The sequence below is a fragment of the Eschrichtius robustus genome, chromosome 4 (genome assembly GCF_028021215.1).
Source record: "Eschrichtius robustus isolate mEscRob2 chromosome 4, mEscRob2.pri, whole genome shotgun sequence".
In the NCBI taxonomy this organism is placed as follows: Eukaryota; Metazoa; Chordata; class Mammalia; order Artiodactyla; family Eschrichtiidae; genus Eschrichtius; species Eschrichtius robustus.
The window spans coordinates 57,866,264-57,886,287 of NC_090827.1; the positions used below are offsets into that span (position 1 = coordinate 57,866,264).

A 20,024-nucleotide genomic window follows, 5' to 3' on the forward strand; every position below is an offset into this window, starting at 1 on the left:
GTGTTAGCATACGGTATTTGTTTTTCTCTTTCTGACTTACTTCACTCTGTATGACAGACTCTAGGTCCATCCACCTCACTACAAATAACTCAGTTTTGTTCCTTTTTATGGATGAGTAATATTCCATTGTATATATTGCCACATCTTCTTTATCCATTCATCTGTTGATGGACACTTAGGTTGCTTCCATGTCCTGGCTATTGTAAATAGAGCTGCAATGAACGTTGTGGTACATGACTCTTTTTGAATTATGGTTTTCTCAGGGTATATGCCCAGTAGTGGGTTTGCTGGGTCATATGGTAGTTCTATTTTTAGTTTTTTAAGGAGCCTCCATACTGTTCTCCATAGTGGCTGTATCAATTTACATTCCCACCAACAGTGCAAGAGGGTTCCCTTTTCTCCACACCCTCTCCAGCATTTATTCTTTGTAGATTTTTTGATGATGGCCATTCTGACCGGTGTGAGGTGATACCTCATTGTAGTTGTGGTTTGCATTTCTCTAATGACTAGTGATGTTGAGCATCTTTTCATGTTTGTTGGCAATCTGTATACCTTCTTTGGAGAAATGTCTATTTAGGTCTTCTTCCCATTTTTGGCTTGGGTTGTTTGTTTTTTTGATATTGAGCTGCTTGTATATTTTGGAGATTAATCCTTTGTCAGTTGCTTCGTTTGCAAATATTTTCTCCCATTCTGAGGGTTGTCTTTTCATCTTTTTTATGGTTTCCTTTGCTGTGAAAAAGCTTTTAAGTTTCATTAGGTCACTTAGGTTGTTTTTATAGCTTGGCTATTGTAAATAGTCCTGCAATAAACATGGGAGTGCAGATGTCTCTTCAAGACACTGACTTCATTTCCTTTGGACATATACCCAGAAATGGGATTGCTGGATCAAACAGTAATTCTATTTTTAATTTTTTGAGGAACCCCCATACTTGTTTTCCATAGTGGCTGCACCAATGTACATTCCCGCCAATAGTGTATAAAGGTTTCCTTTTCTCCACACCCTCATCAACACTTTTTATCTTTTGTCTTTTTGAGAGCAGCCATTCTAACAGATGTGAGGTGATATCTCATTGTGGTTTTGATTTGCCTTTTTCCTGATGATTAGTGATGTTGAGCATGTTTTCATGTATCTGTTGGCCATTTGTCTTCTTTTGAAAAATGTCTATGCAGGTCCTTAGCTCCTTTTGTAATCTTTTTTTTGGGGGTGGGGGGGCTATTGAGTTCCTTATATATTTTAGATAATAACCCCTTTTCAGATAGATGGTTTCAAATATTTTCTCCCATTCTGTAGGTTGCCTTTTCATTTTGTTGATGGTTTCCTTTGGGCACAGCATTTTAGTTTGATGCATTTCCACTTATGTTTTAATAAGATCCCAGGAGATGTGGAGTCATGCTGAAGTGTGAGAAGTATGGCCCAGAACAGAGATTACGATGAGCCTAGAATGGTTCTCCCAAACTCCACAGACAAGCCTTTAAGAATATTTACATTTATAACAGAATAATACATATGCCTCTGTTTCTGAATTGTTTACAGTACATAAAAAGAAAACAGACAACTATCTAAGGAAAAGAAGTATAATTCTTCCCACTTCTTAGCAAGAAGATGGTTTTATCAGTTGCTTTCTTTTGGGAGAGTGTCAGGGAAGATTCAAGAAAAGATGAATAGAAGTCTATACTCCATCATTTCTACAGCTAACATGTCCAAAATAAATTTTAGCCTAATTTCCCCTGCGGTTCTGACATTTTGCAATTTTTTAATCTCCTTATACAGGCACACCTTGGAGATATTGTGGGTTTGGTTCTAGACCACTGTAATAAAGCAAACATCGCAATAAAATAAGTCACACAAATTTTTTGGTTTCCCAGTGCATATAAAAATTATGTTTACATTATACTGTAGTCTACTGAGTGTGTAATAGCATTATGTCTAAAAAAACCAATGTACATACCTTAGTTAAAATTCATTGCAAAAAATGCTAACCATCATCTGAGCCTTCAGCAAGTCATAATCTTTCTTCAACAGTAACATCAAAGATCACTGATCACCATAACAAATATAATAATAATAATTAAAAAGTCTGCAATATTGCAAAAATTACCAAAATGTGACACAGAAACATGAAGGGAACAAATGCTGTTGGAAAAATGGCCTTGATAGACTTGCTCAATGCAGGTTTGCTACAGACCTTCAATTTCTAAAAAACACAGTATCTGCAAAGTGCAATAAAATGAAGTATGCCTGTAGTTTTTTTTCTGCACAATATATATTCCTGCATATATCCCTGTAAATTCAAGAAATTAGCCATAATTTCAGTTGAAGAATCTTCTGCCTAGTGATGTTTTATATATCCTTCAGGGTACCACATTAGAAGAAAATGAAATCTCAACAAGGGATTATGGGGGCATAATTAAAACAGTGCTTTAAATTAAATAGTTCTACTAATTAATTTCATAGAACAATAGGCATACAGAAATGCTGGTAATAAAGTTTATCCATCATATACTGGATTACAAATAAAGATATTAATGTTGTAAACCAGAAGTAAAGGCCCATGACCTTATCATTTGGAGGAAAAATCCCACAAACAAAATGAAAACTCCCCCCACTCCCCAATTAAAGATTGGAACATAAATGATGAGCTCAAATACGATGGTGTATCCCAACCCCAAGCCAAAATATTCAAGACAAAATTTTTTTAACTTTATTAAATAGAATATGACTGTAATTAGATATAACAGCAACCCTCACATTTTATTTATTCTGTAAAAAATACTTTAATTTGTTACGGCTCATTTATACCATAGCTTTTAAAATTTAATCTTGGAGGGCACTGTGGATTTTAGGGAAGGATTATGGGGGGTGGCACATATAAGGTGAAACATAGATGCTATTTACCAGAATGAAGAACAATGGAGAGATAATTGCACTGTTTTTGTGTTTGCCAGTGTGTGTATGTGCCTCAGAAACTGCAGCTTCAGGTCAAGGATACAGAACCTTCTCTCCATGGAGGTTTCAACTGCTTTATAAACAAACAAACACATATTTTGTAATCAACAAACACTTATTGAGTGTATACTCTGGACAATGTACCTTACAAGACACTAAATTGAACCAATTCAGCAAGTCCAAAAAAGTGAAACCTTGATATGTGGTGATGATTTATTTATTTATGAGACAGGCAGATTCTTATTCAGGGAAATAAACATTTTGATGCCACTGATATTTATAACTCTCACAAACATCCTTTTAATCAAACTGTGTCCCTATAAGACAACGCATGGGAGGACAGGTTTTCAGAAAATTGAGGGAAAGCCCAACAGAGCTTTTAGCTGCACTCAGGCCTTACCAAGGTCAAACAGCCAGAGAAGGCTCTCAGCAATAGAATTTTCCATCCAGTTCATAGCATGACACTTGGGGGCTTTTAACATCAAAGCATTACCCAGTTGCAGAAAATAACTGCTCAAACAACAACTAATGAGGTCAGAAAGATCATCAGATTTACTGCCAAAGTAGAAAAAGGGGCATGATTTTCAGAGATGCTTTAATTAATGAAAAAGAAGGTAATTCCTTGAAAGCCCGGCAGTGGAGAGAGACCCACCAACGCGCAAGGCTTCTCCCTACCCACATTTTAGCCCATATTAGACTCTGAATTGCTTTAGAATCATATCTCTAGAAGGCTTGGGTTTGGTAATCCACCCAGTTAATGAAAGCCTGTTCAGCAGAGCATTCTTTATTACCTTTTAATCTTTTTGAATTCTTTTGCCTCCTTCCCCAACAGAACATGTTTCAACATCTGTCTTGGGTCTATTTTCTCCTCAGCAACTCAGTATAAGCCTGGAGGGTGGCAGTCAAGTTTACTCATTGCCAGGTCAAGGATTAAAACATAAATTTGGGGGAAGTGATGTAGAACTTGGTAAATAAAAGTGGAACCGACAGCTCTTACCCTCAGTCTCAGATGGGCCACCCCAGCATTAGCTGAAGTGCCCAGTAGGCTGATGAATCTATGCAAGGGATCCATTCAAAGGCAGGAACATGGGCACCAGCCTAACTCAAGCTGTTGCATCCACGCATCTATCTATCCATCCAACAAAAATGTACTAAACGTCTGCAAAGCACCTGGCTCAAGGCAGCAATACTGAAACAGTTTCTGCTCTCACAAAGCTTCCTTTTTCTATCCCTCAGTCCCTTTCCATCTATCTTACCAGGTTAAGTTTTATGTTGAACAACACTAGGATTAATTTTTACATCCATTCACTAGGAATTAGACCTAAAACGCTTTGTCATTCCATTTAAATCACCAGCTAGATATCAGCCAGTAACTGTCGTTACTCCAAATTTAATACACAGGTAGCCTCAGGGTAACGGCTTACATGCCATCTTCAGAAATGGCTAGCAGAACAAAATCAATCATGGCTGACTATACAACTACTGGAAGCCATTAATAGTTAGGGCAATTTTTTTCTTCTTGGGCTCCAGTAGACTTATGATTATAAATAGCTTCATTTTGTAACAAGATGTGGTGAGCCCACAGGGAAGATATGGAGAGGCTTGGGGCCCAGACTGCTTGGATACGACATTGAGAAAATGACTAAATTACTGTCTCCATTCTGTCCATTAAGGGGATAAGAATATATATGACCGGCTTCCCTGGTGGCGCAGTGGTTGGGAATCTGCCTCCCAACGCAGGGGACACGGGTTCGAGCCCTGGTCTGGGAAGATCCCACATGCCGCGGAGCAACTAGGCCCGTGAGCCACAACTACTGAGCGTCTGGAGCCTGTGCTCCGCAACAAGAGAGGCCACGACAGTGAGAGGCCCGCGAACCGCGATGAAGAGTGGCCCCCGCTCACCACAGCTGGAGAAAGCCCTGGCACAGAAACGAAGACCCAACACAGCCAAAAATAAATAAATAAATAAATAAATAAATAAATAAATAAATAAATAAATAAATAATAAAAATTGAAAAAAAACCTCCAGTTTAAAAAAAAAAAAAAAAAGAATATATATGACCAAAATGCTGGAAAAAAAAATGAGCTACAATGAAAAAAAGCCATCTGGTTAAGTGTGAGGAGCCAGAACACACTTGATTTGAAATCACAGATCCATCACTAAATACCTTTATGAGAAATAAACATTTTTAAACCTCTTTAAATGTTTTTAAACCTCCTTTATTTCAGTTTCCTCTTTTGGAAAATTAAAGATAATAATTGTACAAATATCCTAGAATGATCATGAAGATCAAAAGGAATAATTCACCTCAAGCATTAGTGCCCAATAAAGGTTAAAAACAAAGCAAACAAAAATTACTTTCACCAATAGTAGAATATCCTTTAGAAGTAATAAGGTTATATAGCCTCTATTCTAACCTTCTTCACTAAGACATTGTAAAGACGAGTAGACTAGATATGAGAAAAAGTACTCTGAATTCCTAAAAGAAGATATAGTCTATCTTTGTAAAATACTACCAGGATGAGAGCGTCAAGTGTATTATTAGTACATTCTAATGGCTGCTGGGGCTCTGGTAACTGGTTTAATGATCCTAATTCACTGTTTAGAAGCCATTAGCTCACCCGACAGACAGGTAAGCACAGCACTACAGGAGATGGAGGGAAGGAAGGGGGGAGGAGGAAGAACACTCACACGCCTCCCAAGTTGTAAGCCCTATAACAATTCTCAAGTTCGGTGCTTATGCCTTATTTATAAATTAAAATTCTATTTTTCTTTGTTGCGTTTTGGTAGTCGAAGTGGCTAAAATCCTAGAAAACCCCTTCAATCTTGGGCCATACCACACACACTGGTTGTACAATACAATGCACTGAGCTCCAAACATGGAGATTGAAACCTCGATAGGAAAGATGGCTGCTAGGGTTGCACTAAAATCCCATAACAATCTTTGGAAAGAAACCAAGAAGGAAGAAAAGAAAACTTTCTGTGTCTGTCTAGACTTCACCTCTTCAGAAGTAAACCTCATCTCCCAGGGCGATAGCAAGAGGGTGATAATTAGGATTAGCTTCAAGGTCGCTATCTGCCAGCTCCATCTCATCTTCAGCCCTCGCTTCCTCCCACCATTACTGTTTTCAGCAGCTGAAAATAATGAGACCAGAGCCTGAGAAACCAGCTAGCAGACCATAATAGATTCAGCTCTTCACCTTCATGAGGATCAACTGCAAATTGTAAGTGATCATTGGTGAGAAAGTGACAAGTGATTTCTAAACTGTCCTCAGCAAATCAATCTCTCTAGCTAATCATCAATGACACTGCAGTAGGTGCCGGTATTTGGAATGAAAAGTTCAAAAAAAATTATGTCTCCCAATCTGCCATCATCGGAAAGAGTCATTCTTGCTATTACAGAGAAAAGAGCTTGGAGTGAAATATCATCAAGTAATAAATGGCTTTGAAAATATTTTTCAACATGTCTCTTAGAACTAGCATGTGCTAGCCCACTATTTCCCAAAATGTGATAGCCATCCTATTAGTAGTATCCAAAAACATTTTATGTTGTACATGGATGAAATTTTATAAAATGGTTATGTATTAATTTTAATATTTTGGAAAAAAGTATAATTCTACATTAAGCCCAGGATTTCACAAGTATTTATTAGGAAGAAGCCATGCTAAAAAAGTAAGTTGATTCAAAGAAAAGTATTAAGTGAATAGTAGGACAGGCACTCGTGGATACAGCAAAAACACAGGGAGGTGGCATGGGGGTGACTCAGGCTGAGAAGCACTGCTCTTCCCCGGGCTCCTACCCCCTAGGCCAAGGATTCCTGTGATTACTAAAAGAGTTTTCTCATCCTACTTCAGTTGAGAATGGTTGAATTCATCCTTTTTGATTCACTACAGTAAGCTGACTATGAGCTTCACATCACATGAGCTACTCTAGAAGAGCAGACAAGAACAGGGGTGCACTTGATTCTTACAGTCATGCTCAGGCAGCAGACCAAAAAGTCAGAGGACAATGAGGCATTTTTATGGCAGCAAGTCAACACAAAATTTCAAAAGTGTTCCTTTGGCAGAGAACATGGGGACAGGTCTTTCGGCTCAAGGGTGCTCCTAACAAAATACACACTGTCCTCTGAGATTGGGTAATGTGTTCTATTAATCTTTGAATGTCCTAAGTAGCTCCATAATAGATGCTTAATAAATGTTTGAATAAATAAATAACTACCGGTATCTTAAATTTATGAATATTGCCATATAACATCATCAACAAAACTTCACATCTAGGTGCGAGGAAAATGTAGCTCTAGGAATGACACTTACCTTGGGCACAGTCCTCACACGGAACAGTATATTTTGGAAGGAGTGTCCATCATTGGCCTGCAAGACTGTGACATCAGAAGTGCTATCCGAGCCGTCGTGAGCATACTGGAGAAGGCCCCTGGAGAGCTCATCCAGCCGGAATTGATAGCTAGGGGCTGCAGGCGACTGAAATGTTTGGAGCAACTGGCCATGAAGTGGAGGGTCGAGCACTTGGACCACCACGTCCTGTGGGTTGTCGTCATCTCGGATGTCAAGCAGCTGAGTGGTGATGGTTCCCCTCTCTCCTCTGCTAATATGGAGAGCCTCATTCCTCAGCACATAGGGGGCCTGTGGAGTTGAAGGGAAGGAGGAGAAGAGAAGCCATTCGCAGGAAAAGAGAGGACAATCCAGTGGACCAGATACCAGCTGTGTGCAACCTGATTGCCATTTCTATGCTTTTTAAGGAACTCTAGACGCTCCAGCCAAGTGCCAAACTCTTGCATAGTCACAGCATTTGTCAGAGGTGTAGTCAAACATAGTAATCACTGCAAAGGAGGTTACTTCACACCTGTGGTTCTGGAGATTTCTCAAGACACTTCCAGACCATAATATTCATCAGGGGCAATCAAAGTGAGCTGCTTGTTTCTAAATCTCTGAAGTCTCTGCTGTCATGATTTATACTACATCCCCTGAATTGCAACAGAGAGGTGAGTCAGGGAACTCAATTAGTTGTCTGCATTCAAGAGGGACTAACAAGAGATATGGAATTTTGGCATTTGTGTTGGGAGTTGAGCACTTCGCTCCAGGCTACACTGCAGCAAGCTGACTTGGAGTAAGATACTTCAGCATTCTGAATTCCTGCTATTTCTGGTCCATCCCAGTAATTTTCTTCAAGCTGTCTCATCCATATCTTCAACGGGCCCACCCCAACTCAGGTTATAAAGCCTGATAAGATCATGGTCTGCGTAAGGCAACCACCTGGTTAATTCATGTGGCAAATTTTAAAATGTTTTCCTTAGGATTATCAGGTTTCTCCCCACCAACTTCAGTAGGCAAATAAAATGTTCTTTCATTGAGATAAAAGTTAATGAACCACACATAAAAACACACACACACACACAAAAACCCATAAAAAAATCAAGGCAAGAAGCCAAAGAAAACATTATCTTAGTTTTTAATATCATTTGAAGTTGAACCATCTAGGGCTTTTTCAGTACACTGCCTTTCTTTACTCCAAATGGTTTTCTTTTAACAATACCCCTCCTGGCCTCCTGGAAATTTCAATATCTATTAAAGTAATGTCTAACTAGCGCATCTCTATAATAATCAAATAATAGCTATAGAAGATAGCTACTCCTCAGGATTCCTGAGTGAGAATTCAAAAAGCTGTGATTCTATACATGGGAATGAATGGTCCCTCAGATTCTGTAAGAGGAGAGGTCAAAGGTGATGTCAAAATCCATAAATGGAAAAGATCAAATTAACTTACATGAGAAAATCTCACAGACGCTCAAAACCATATTGAAATATCACAGAAATGTAAAGAAACAAAAATAAGTTAAAATTCATTTCTAAAAATCCATTTTTAAAAAGTTAAAATGACAAAAGTTTCTCATATAATAAATAAAATTAAAATGTGCCTTCACCATCTACTCAACTGATTTGGGGAAAGCAAACAAAAATCAGGGAACCATGGCAAGTCATCATCTCAGATTAGGAAGTCACTTGCCAAAAGCTACCCAAGTCTTTTATGCACCTAATTAGAGTAACTATATTAGCACAAACAAAAAGAACAAAACAAAACACCTGAGCTTAAATACTGAGAAACATCTAAGCCAGTAAGTCCTGAGACTTGGTAGCCCTCTGACCCATATTTACAGAGATCATATGTTTTTGCTTTGATTTAAACAAAATTCATACTCTTAGCCCAACCCTGAGGTCAAATTAATTTAGGATCAATTTCTAATCATTCCTCAACTTCAGTCATCGCTGAAGTGAGAATGCCGTCAAGAGTCGCTGAGCTGGGCTGTGAGTCCCATTTGTCAGCCACTTCTGGTTCAAATCTATGTTATCCCATAGTCCATGGTCTTTTCGCTTTTGGACCAAAAATATAAAAATAACAGTTTTTGTTTTTTTTTTTTTTTTTTTTTTTGGCTGCACTGCGTGGCATATGGGATCTCAGTTCCCCAACCAGGGATCAAACCCACGTCCCCAGCATTGGAAGTGCAGAGTCTTAACTGCCGGACCACCAGGGAAATCCCAAAATAATCACAGTTTTAAAAACAATGATCTCATATCCTTCCTTGAACCAAGACTAACACACTAACAAGATCTAATGTTTAGGTAATCTGGGTTCCCCCATGATGATATCCCAGTCTCCTGCTGTTCACAATTTAAGAATACATTGATCTTCCTCTTCCCTTTGCACATTTCAGCTGTTCAATCCTTCAAGCCCAGGTACTCAGCGCAACTACCACGATTTGTATTCAGGACACATAAGTACAGCTTGACGGAGATGAGTGATGAGAACAGAAGAGCCATCACACTGAATTTTATAGCAACTACCATGATTTCCTCAGACTTATGTTTGGCTGATGACCAAACTGGCACTTCATTTAAATAGATCCTTGATAAGATCCTCTAACTACCGCAAACTGAGTTAAATGCGGTTCAGCTACATGATAGATAGGCAAAATAGGCAAACATAATTCCATATCCCTGAGAGAGAAATACTTAGACAAAACAAACCTATTCACCTATGAATAGGGAAGTCTTAACAACTGGTACAGCTTCAAATTATTCTGAAGGGCTAGTATGAGAGTCAGTATAGTAAAGTCAGGCACAACGTAATAGTCAAGAACACAGAGTGTGTAACCAAATTCACTGGGCACAAATCTCAGCTCTCTGTCAGCTATATCACCATAGACAAGTTACTGAACCTCCCTGAGACTTAGTTTCCTCATCTGTGAATTGGGGATAATAATACCTCACAGGGCTGGCATGAGAATTACATGAGAAACATAAGAGTACTATGGATGTATCAGTCATTGTTTGTTGCTGTTATGACCCACAGTACTAAAAACTACTCCAGTGACATCTCATGAGGAAACTGAGACACGATTAATTCAGCTCAATCATTTTTGCTAAAACTACAGAAAATCTTGATTTGTGCTTCAGAATCAGTAGGCATGTGAAATTATTAATTGTGTGGCATTTTCTTACCTGTGTTGAAAATGCTTGTATGTTGATCAGCTGTGGCTCAGAGAAGAACTGCTGGTCACTAATTTTCAGGGAAAAGTAACCTTTCCTGAAAGAAGTCCCCAAGAAAGGAACGAGAAAGTACAATCATTAAATTGGTCTTTAGGAAGACAAGGATTAAAAATATTTTCAGATTATATGCATATAAGAATTTGGATCAAACCACTACAGTAATATACTATTCATACAGTAAATAGAAATGACCACATAAAGATTAACATAGCAAGATGCAGGTAAAACTACTGTATATTCTTCGATCTCATTATAACAATGTTTCTGTTTTTTTTGTTTTCTATTTTTCTAAATAGAATATATAAAAGGTCGAAAAATCAGTTGTCGGGCCAAGACAGGTTAGTAATATATTGAAGGCTAATGGTTAAGTTGGAGAATGGAAAGGAATCTTTCACTGTCTCTGACTAGTACTCAATGATTTCCTCTTCCCTGTGAATCCTCTTCCCAACCCCTGCCCAGTTCATGTGAGTGGACCCCAATAACACCATTAACAGTTTGCAATGTTTGTGTTACATGACTCTATGGCCCAATCCTCCCTCCAGTCACGCACATACACCTGCAATGTGGACTGGACTACAGAAGGATGACTGATTATTCCCTGGAAATTTGGAACTGGCCTGACAGTGCCATTTGACTCTGTGGGAACCACAGTCTATCATGCTGATGAGAATGTGGAGCAAGCCCATCTGTAGGAGGGAGGTGAATGTAGCCTTCGAGCAAAGAGACAGAGATGAGAGGAAGAACTGAGTCCTGCTTCGCATTTCTGGTTCTAACTCCTGGGCTTGCCCTGGAAGCCCAGTTGCCCTTGATATGTTTGAGATCTGAGCCATACCTGCAGTGTTATAACAAGCCTTACAATTTTGCTTAATCTAGTTCAAGCTGACTTCCATTACTTGCAACCAAAGAGTCCTAATTAATAGAACAAAATAAGACTCACTCTTTGCTGTGGTTTTTACTTCCTGTTTCAGCAGCTTCAGAGACTACTAGGAGGGAAGGTAGGAGCTGCCCACCTTCAAAGCCAAAGCAAGCTCAGAACTCACTTCGGGCTTGTAAGATGTGTGATGAATACATTATGGAAGGTTTAGAATTCTGTTCTATACTATAGGGACCATTGTTTTAAAGGTTCTTTCATGGAACTAACTACTGAGACATAAAGAATGTGGATGGATCTCAAATGCATTATGGCAAAAGCCAGAAACAAAAGATTATATACTGTATGTGTCCATTCACATGACATTTCAGAAAGGGCAAAACAATAAGAGTGAAAAACAGATTGGTATTTGCCAGGGACAGGGGTGGGGGGGAAGGGAGTGCCTGTAAAAATGAGATGGGGGGAGTGATGAAACTGTTTCACATCTCGCTTGTGGTCTCAAGACTGCAAGACTATATATATTTGTTAACACACATAGAGCACTACAGTTTAAAATGGGGAATTTTATTGGGTGCCAATTATACCTCAATAAATCTGATTTTTTTTTTTTAAAGAAAGAATGCTTGTCTTCCTTCTCATTCCATCACCCCTTTCATTTTCTGTCCCATTTAAATCCTGTCCCTCTCCACTCCCACCTCCAGACTTCAAGAGAATGCAGGTGATGGAAGAAGCAGAATGCAGAAAGAATGGATGGTTACTCCCAACCTACTGGGGAAAAACAATCTTGGTGGCACTGAGGTTCCAATAACTGTGTTTAGCCTCTCAGCCACGCCAGCTTATCAGGGCCACTAGGACTGTATTTCCGAGTCATCTTGCACTCCACAGGGGCATTCCAACCCAAAGAAAGCCAATCCTAAAGAATCACGGTGGGCATTTTCATGGGGATAAACAACCAAAAGCCCACATGCCAGGTTGCTCCTTTTGTTTTTGTATCGTTCAGAGACTTATATAATTTCCCTTTTCCATGAGTTTCTACCAACCTTGTTTTACTATTCCTCTCATTCTTTCTTTTTAAAAAAATTTTAGATAAAAAAGAAGATCCAATGTTAAAATGGGTACTAAAAAATAAAAAGAGTACTGAAAGAAATCCCTGCAAAATAGTTGCCACTCTTGGTCCCGTTTAGGGGTGCCAAGCTGACTCTGGCAAGAAACAGGTGGTGAGAGATTAAAGAGGTTAAACAGACAAGAGGCTTAACTTTGGTTTGCTGTGGAGCTTTTATGTACTTTACACACTTTTCACAAGTGATTCCAAGACATATGACTACAGGTACGGAGCTGTGTATATATGTGTCTGTGTGTGTGTGACGCAAACACCTAAGAACTATACTTGAAAGAAAATGAATAAAGAAGATAGAGCACAAATTTGAAGAGTGATTCTATGGCATCAGACACCAGAGTTTTAAGCTCCATCTCTGGAGCAATATTTTCCTATGCAATGATCTTTTGCCCCTGGAGGATGGAAGCATGCCCTTTATTCCTAGTACTATTAAGGAGGCAGAAATCATAGTGGCTGAAGGCATGGGGTATGGAATCAGAGAGCCTTGGGTTGGAGTCTCAGCTCTGCACTCATAGGCTGTGAGGCTTGAGCAAGATTACTTACACGCTCAAGGCCTCAGTTTCCCTATCTATAGCCTAGGATCATAAATATACATAATTCACATAAAGTGCATAACACAATGGCTGGGTCACAGTTAGCACTCAGTAAATATTAGTTGTTCCTATTCCTGTAAGATGGGTCTTTTGAGGTTACTGGCGTCACTGGCTCTGAACTGCAATAGGGAACATGTGATCTACTTTTCTCCCCGCTTATCTCCTAGCTCAGACCTTAAACATTTTTAAAAAAATCTCAAATTTAGTGGTGACAGTAGAAGATATTCACCGCATCCTTTATCACTGTTCCATGGGTTTCAACTCCCTGTTTACACATGTAGTCCACTCTGAATGATCTGCACTAATGAAGCAGAGCAGGGTGAAGGATAATCCAAGAGGCTAGTCTTTGGGGTGCATTCCCTGATTTCTGTTTAGTAGATTTACTCTGCTAACTATATGGCTCTATTTGCTTGGGTTAGCGTTAACATTCAACTGCATTCCTGAAGCATATATCAGCTGGGGTGGGGAAGACAGCCAGAAGTGTGCCAGGCATCAGAAGGAAACTGGATCAGGCTTAAAAATGAACCACATTTAGTCCCATAAAGTGGATAATAACAAGTTAACCGTGACTCTCAGTTTCCTTCCAACTCTGAAATTCTAGGAACCACACAACACCTTGAAAAGTATGCACTCCATCCTCTAGCCACTCCCTCCTCCCGGTGTAGTACCCTAATGCTGAAGAAGCAGCTGCAGCATCTGGGTACATAAGCGATTTTGTTTATCCTGGGCCAAAAAACTGGGTAATTGTACTAGGAACTTTCCCATCACATCAGAGAATTACCCATAATTATGCGATAAAATAAAAATGCCTCTAAAAAAGCACTCTCTCTGAACAATTACAGTGATATGATGACAGGCAGTTGAAAGCATTGGCCTTTGTAGAGTATCGATCTTCCCCAGAAGAAAAGGGAGGGCTATTGAGAAGGGGGTGTGGGGTGCAGAGCACTGATGGAAAGGTGGCAGGAGGAAAACAACAGAACGCTGGGTCACCTGGGCTTTTCTTTGCTGTGCACAAAACGCACTCTTTTCTCCTTCACATCTTTCCAGCTAAAGTGGCCAGCCTTGTCGAGCTGAACCTCTTTTCCATTCCTTGAGAGCACGAGGTGACCATTGGTGGGAGTGCTCACCACATGGAACAGGAGGTCTTCGACCCTGCCATCCTGGTCTTGAACATTCAGGAGGAGAAAATCCAGTGGCTTCATTGAACCAATTGCAAGGGTGAGGGAACCATTCACATGAAGACTAGGGGTGTGTATTTTGCCTGGAAAACATATGAATCCAAAGGTCAGGCTTGGTACAGTCACTAATTAGGTTTTATTATTATTATTATTTAAAGAAATAGACTTATAATGTTCATCAGAGCTACAAAGATGAAACTCTAGGCTATTGTATTCCATAAGACTCCTTCTAATACAGTGGTTCTCATCCTGGATGCACATGAGAATAACATAGGGTCTCAATATTAAATGATAAAACTCCTAGAAGAAAATATAGGAGAAAATCTTGGTGATCTTAAATTAGGCAATGCTTTCTTAGATATGACACAAAGAGCACAAGTAACAAAAGTAAAAATCAGATGTATTGGACATCATTAATATTAAAAGCTTTTGTGCTTTTAATAACAAAGGACACCGGCATGAAAGTGAAAAGACAATCCACAGAATAGGAGAAAATATTTGCGAATTACATATCTGAAAAGGGACGTGTATCTCTTTTATATCCAGAATACATAAAGAATTCTCACAACTCAATAAATGACAAATAACCCAATTTAAAAATAGGCAAAGAATTTGAACGGGCATTTCTCCAAAGAAGATACACAAAAGGCCAATAAGCACTTGAAAATGTGCTCAACATCATCAGTCATCAGGGAAATTTGAATCAAAATCACAAGATGATATCACTTCATACCTACTAGGAAGGACAATAAAAAGTATTCCTGAAGGTGTGGAGAAACTAGAAATCTCATATATTGCTGGTGGGAATGTAAAATGGTGCAGCTGCTTGGGAAGACAGTCTGGCCGTTCCTCAAGCAATTAGACATAGAGCTACCATATGATCCAGCAATTCTGCGCCTAGGCATATACCAAAGAGTATTGAAAGGCATATGTCCATACAAAAACTGGTACATGAATGTTCACAGCAGTGTTATTCATAATAGCCCAAAGTGGAAATAATCAAAACAATCAAACATCAATTGATGAATGAATAAACAAAATGTGGTATATGCATACGATGCAGTTATTATTCAACCATAAAAAGACATATTGATATACGTTCTAACATGGAGGAACCTTGAAAATATCATGCCAAGTGAAAGAAGCCAGATGTAAAAGGCCACATATTGTAAGATTCCATTTACGTGAAACATCTAGAGTAGACAAATCTATACAGACAGAAAGTAGATCAGTGGCTGCCAAGGGCTAAGGCAACATGGCAGTGGAGAAAGACTACTAATGGTTATTGGATTTCTTTTTAGGGTGATTAAAATGACCTGGAATTAGACAGTGATGATGGTTTCATAACATTGTGGATATGCTAAAGACTCATTGTATACTTTCAAGGGTGAATTCTATGGTATGTGAATTATATCTCAGTAATAATAACAATAAAGAATCACATAGGGATCTTTTAAAACAATCCTGATACTTAGGCTCACCACCAGAGATTCTGACTTAGATGTTCTGGGGTGGGACCTTAGTGATTTTACAAGCTCCTCAGGTAATCCTAATAGGCTGCCACATTTGAGAACCACAGTCCTATCCTAATACATCTGTCATATCTGACCATCAGACCCACCAAGGGCAAGAAAAGAGTCAAGTGTCTGACACCATGTGTAAGAACAGCACCAGTTAATCTACCATGAAGTAGGATTATCAGTGGCTTACTCAGAATTCATGTGAAATATATACATTGTTTTAAAAATTTACAATCTCTGTCCATAGGAAACATCTGATGGATGAATTAGGATTCCCGACCTTGATATGGAATTCATCGTGTCTCCTGCAAGTCGTTTTGCTTGGACTTTAACTGGTAGCACTTCTTCCTCTTACAAGTAGGTCAGACACGGCAGTTTAGGAATGCCAAGTTTCAGGGGGACTACTTCTAACGTAAAATTACTCCAATGAAAGTTGAATTCACTTTCACAAGTTGACTTGTATTACATCCCAAGTGTGGTAAGCTGACTCTCAAGTATTGTACTTGGGGTTTCCAGAAGGACCTTAATAAAATAAGCCAAAGATATTTTCTCCCATGGGAAGTCTTAATATCATTAGAGGTCAGAAATATAGACATGAAAAATATGATTGACTGCAGGTGATAAAACATGATTCATGTTTTGATGAAGGACACTCAGAAGCCAAGAAAAGCTCAGCTATAATATAACTCCCAATCCTCATTCACCTGTAAAAGTTCTGCGGTTCAAAATTAAGCCTGAATTTAAATTTGTTTCTCTTTGTTGTTTAAGCTAAAGTGTCCATGGATGTGTTGGACAAGACTAGCTCCGTTCCTTAACGTGTTACCTAATTCTTAGTGGCAAGCAGAGTGGCTTGAACTCCATCCACTTCCAACATGTGAACCTAATGGGGCAAGCTCCTCACACTATTCAGTAATTACTTATCATTTATCTCCAGTGTGTGCACAAAGGATGCATCATTGCACCCTGGCATAATAGCTCTACATGTTTATATAAATATAATAAATTATATCTGTAAGTATAATTTTCTATAACGTGGCTGTAGTTCAGGAACACAGCTAAGTTTTATGCCAAATTTCCGATCTGATAGCTGTGACTTTCAAAGCACAGATTGCTCCTTTTTCCCTTCGAAAGATCTTGGAAGTTGAATTTCCCCAATTTTCCATGTTCTACAAACAGTCCCTTATTCCATAGCAGCACCAGGGGTTTTCCGAGAATGGAAAGCCTGCATTTTATACCACACGAGCCAACTGTATCTGCAAACTCAGCCTCCACGTGGAGAAATTACAGGTGACTTCACCAGAGCATTGGAGGGGAAGCACTTACCAGCACATGTTTCATTAGAGGAGTGGGCAGGGAAGCCGGGAACACAGTTGGAGACACAAAGGCCACTCTTCAGAAGGAACCCATGGTCACAGAGGTGACACCGGTCTCTGTGGCTGCACCGCAAGCACCCCCGGGGGCAGGCTATCGGAGAGAGGACACACTGAATGAGGCAGGACAAAGGCACAGGCACCCAGAGGGGGCCACCAGTGATAAAGAAACGAAGAGTGGGAGCACAGCAACATAGGACCCCCAGCTGTAGCAAGAGAGAATTCCCACAGTTTCCTGCAGAATTTCACAGAAATGACATTTCCTACCCCACAAAGGAAAGTGAACAGGAAGGAGCACCCCTGCTTTCCACACTATGACCTGAACATGTTGCACATAAATGGATTGTTTAAAAAGTTAACAGTACTGACTTGTAAGGGAGGCAGTTTATAGGGATTGAGAGCATAAGCCCTGTCGGGTACTGTTCCTCTTCTACCACTTAACGGCTGCTGAATTCGGGCAAGTTGTTTAACAGTCTGTGGTGCAATTTTCTCATCTTAAAAATGGGGATAGAGGGGGCTTCCTTGGTGGCGCAGTGGTTGAGAGTCTGCCTGCCAATGCAGGGGACACGGGTTCGAGCCCTGGTCTGGGAAGATCCCACATGCCACGGAGCGGCTGGGCCCGTGAGCCACAATTACTGAGCCTGCGCGTCTGGAGCCTGTGCTCCGCACCAAGAAAGGCCGCGATAGTAAGAGGTCCGTGCACCGCAATGAAGAGTGCCCCCAACTTGCCGCAACTGGAAAAGCCCTCGCACAGAAACGAAGACCCAACACAGCCATAAATAAATAAATAAATTAATAAAAAAAAAAAATGGGGATAGTAATAGCGCCTAATGCAATGACTGTTGGTTGGATTACATGGGCTATATATAACGCGAAGTGACTAGCACAGTATCGGGCACACGAAAGGACTCAAAGGTACTACTATCACTGCTATTCTTATTTTTATTATTATTATTTTAAATGCATGTGGAGAGCAAGCTATTTAAAAGACCATAGATTATTTATCTAAATCAAGTTAATAAGCTTCTATAAAGCAAGTGTTTACTGCCTAATTATTCTGCTTCCTCAGTTGACATGCTGTTATAGAGAGGTGGCACAGGATAGTTTAAAGGGCCCTGAATTAGAATCAGAAAATTTGAGTTTAATATCTGACTTTATGTTACCCTGGTTAATACTCTTAATGCTCTTTCTTTTTTTTCATTTGTAAAACAGGATTCATAGTGTCTGCCATATTTCACCAAGTCATTGTGAATGTTAAATGAGATAATGCAGATGAAAGAAATTTGGGGAAATATAAAATGCCATGCCTAGGTAATGGCATTATTATTAAATATCAGGTATTCTTTAAAGTGGGGCACACAGTACCAAGTTTTGATGGAAATGATGAGAACAAACTGAGGAAGCTCTTGTGAATAACTCAATGGACAAGGAGATTAAGACTTTGGGTTTAACTTTAGTTTAATAACAAAAGATCAATGTGTCTCACTAAATTGTCCCCAGAAATCCTACTCCTCAAGGATATTATGGCAATATCAGGGTCACTGGTAATTTAGTCTATGCACTGAAAACCCTGGGCCCATGCCAATAGGGCTGGCCCACTCTTAATGGACACCACACCTCAGTTCAATATAAGCTTTACATTCCATGAAATATTGGCTTTGTTTCCATACAGACCTTTAGGGACAATATTGATTTGTGCAAGAGACTTATTGGCCTGCACTTCCATATTCTATTTAGCCAGCCATTGACAGATGTGCACGAGAAGCCATCGATTACTTAGGCCAAACTCCCTGGGTTTTCATTCTGCTCCTAATTCAGATTCTCCTTGGTTACCTGAGAATCAGCACACCTGACTTCCTTGCTGCCCTCGCTTCTTTCCAGAGGACACAGCACAGTCTCCAAGTTACCTGTGCATTTGTGGTTTGAATGATCTGCAAAGTTCCCCTTCCCACATTCCTGGACACACTGGGCTTCCAAGAGGAGAAATGGGCCTTCACAGCGGGTGCACTCATGGGGACCTTGGCACTGGAGACAGTGGCTGTCACAGCCTGGAAGACACAAGTCAGGTCAACAGGAATGTGCATGGCTTTCCAAGGGGCTCCTGGCCCTCATGATGAGGCAGTACAACCTGGTGCGCTGAGCAAAGCAGCAGACTGGGAGTCAAGGAGCCAGGCTTCCAACTGTGACTGCCGCGCTTACCAGCTGGGTGACTTGGCACTAGTCACTCCACGTCGCTGAGCCTCAGCGTTCTCTCCTATAAAATGCAGAGAACACACTGCCCCACCCAGGTCCTTGGATAAAGATCAAATTACACGATGAAAAATACTATGCAAACGATAAATTGACAGATATCAGCCATTATCATTATTATTAACTCGTCCTCGGCTCCCTGCACTGCTTCACTGAAGTGTCAATCTTTCCTGACTAACCTGGTCGGTTCTCAGGGTATCACCCAAGGATGCTCCCAGGAATGCAGCCTGTGCACTTTGGGTGGGCATTCCAGGCTGTGAGGACTGTGCGGCGTTAAACTGAGGCTGAAGGGGGTACTGAGGCAGAGAAAGGCGACGGTTAGACATATGGTATTGGGAGGGTCGTGGGAGGGCAGATGGCGGGATAAGACACTCTTTCCCTGTGCTCAAATGACCAGAGCGTGCAGACCTCTCCACCTGGAGCACAGGACTGTTCCAGTTTTAAGGAAATCCAGAACTAATGGTCGAACCATATCTGTTTGTGTGTCCATATACCTCCAAGATTCCCACGTGGATTTCAAATTTAGCAAATGTTGTACTGGGGCATGGGAGAAGGAAAGAGCGGGCATTTGCATTAGAAGAAAGAAAAGCTCTTAGGAAAGAAACAAGAAACTG

General features: G+C 40.0%; 1 protein-coding gene across 1 annotated transcript in view; it reads right to left on the reverse strand.

Annotated features, from left to right (window-relative positions):
• FRAS1 (Fraser extracellular matrix complex subunit 1) overlaps positions 1-20,024 on the reverse strand; it is a 440,782-nt gene that overhangs the window by 138,206 nt on the left and 282,552 nt on the right. Inside the window, exons 25-29 of the mRNA XM_068542136.1 lie at positions 19,068-19,208; positions 17,114-17,254; positions 14,083-14,353; positions 10,464-10,548; positions 7,263-7,589 (exon numbers count right to left, since the gene is read on the reverse strand). Coding sequence (XP_068398237.1) covers positions 7,263-7,589; positions 10,464-10,548; positions 14,083-14,353; positions 17,114-17,254; positions 19,068-19,208 — 965 coding nt within the window. The remainder of the gene's footprint in view (positions 1-7,262; positions 7,590-10,463; positions 10,549-14,082; positions 14,354-17,113; positions 17,255-19,067; positions 19,209-20,024) is intronic.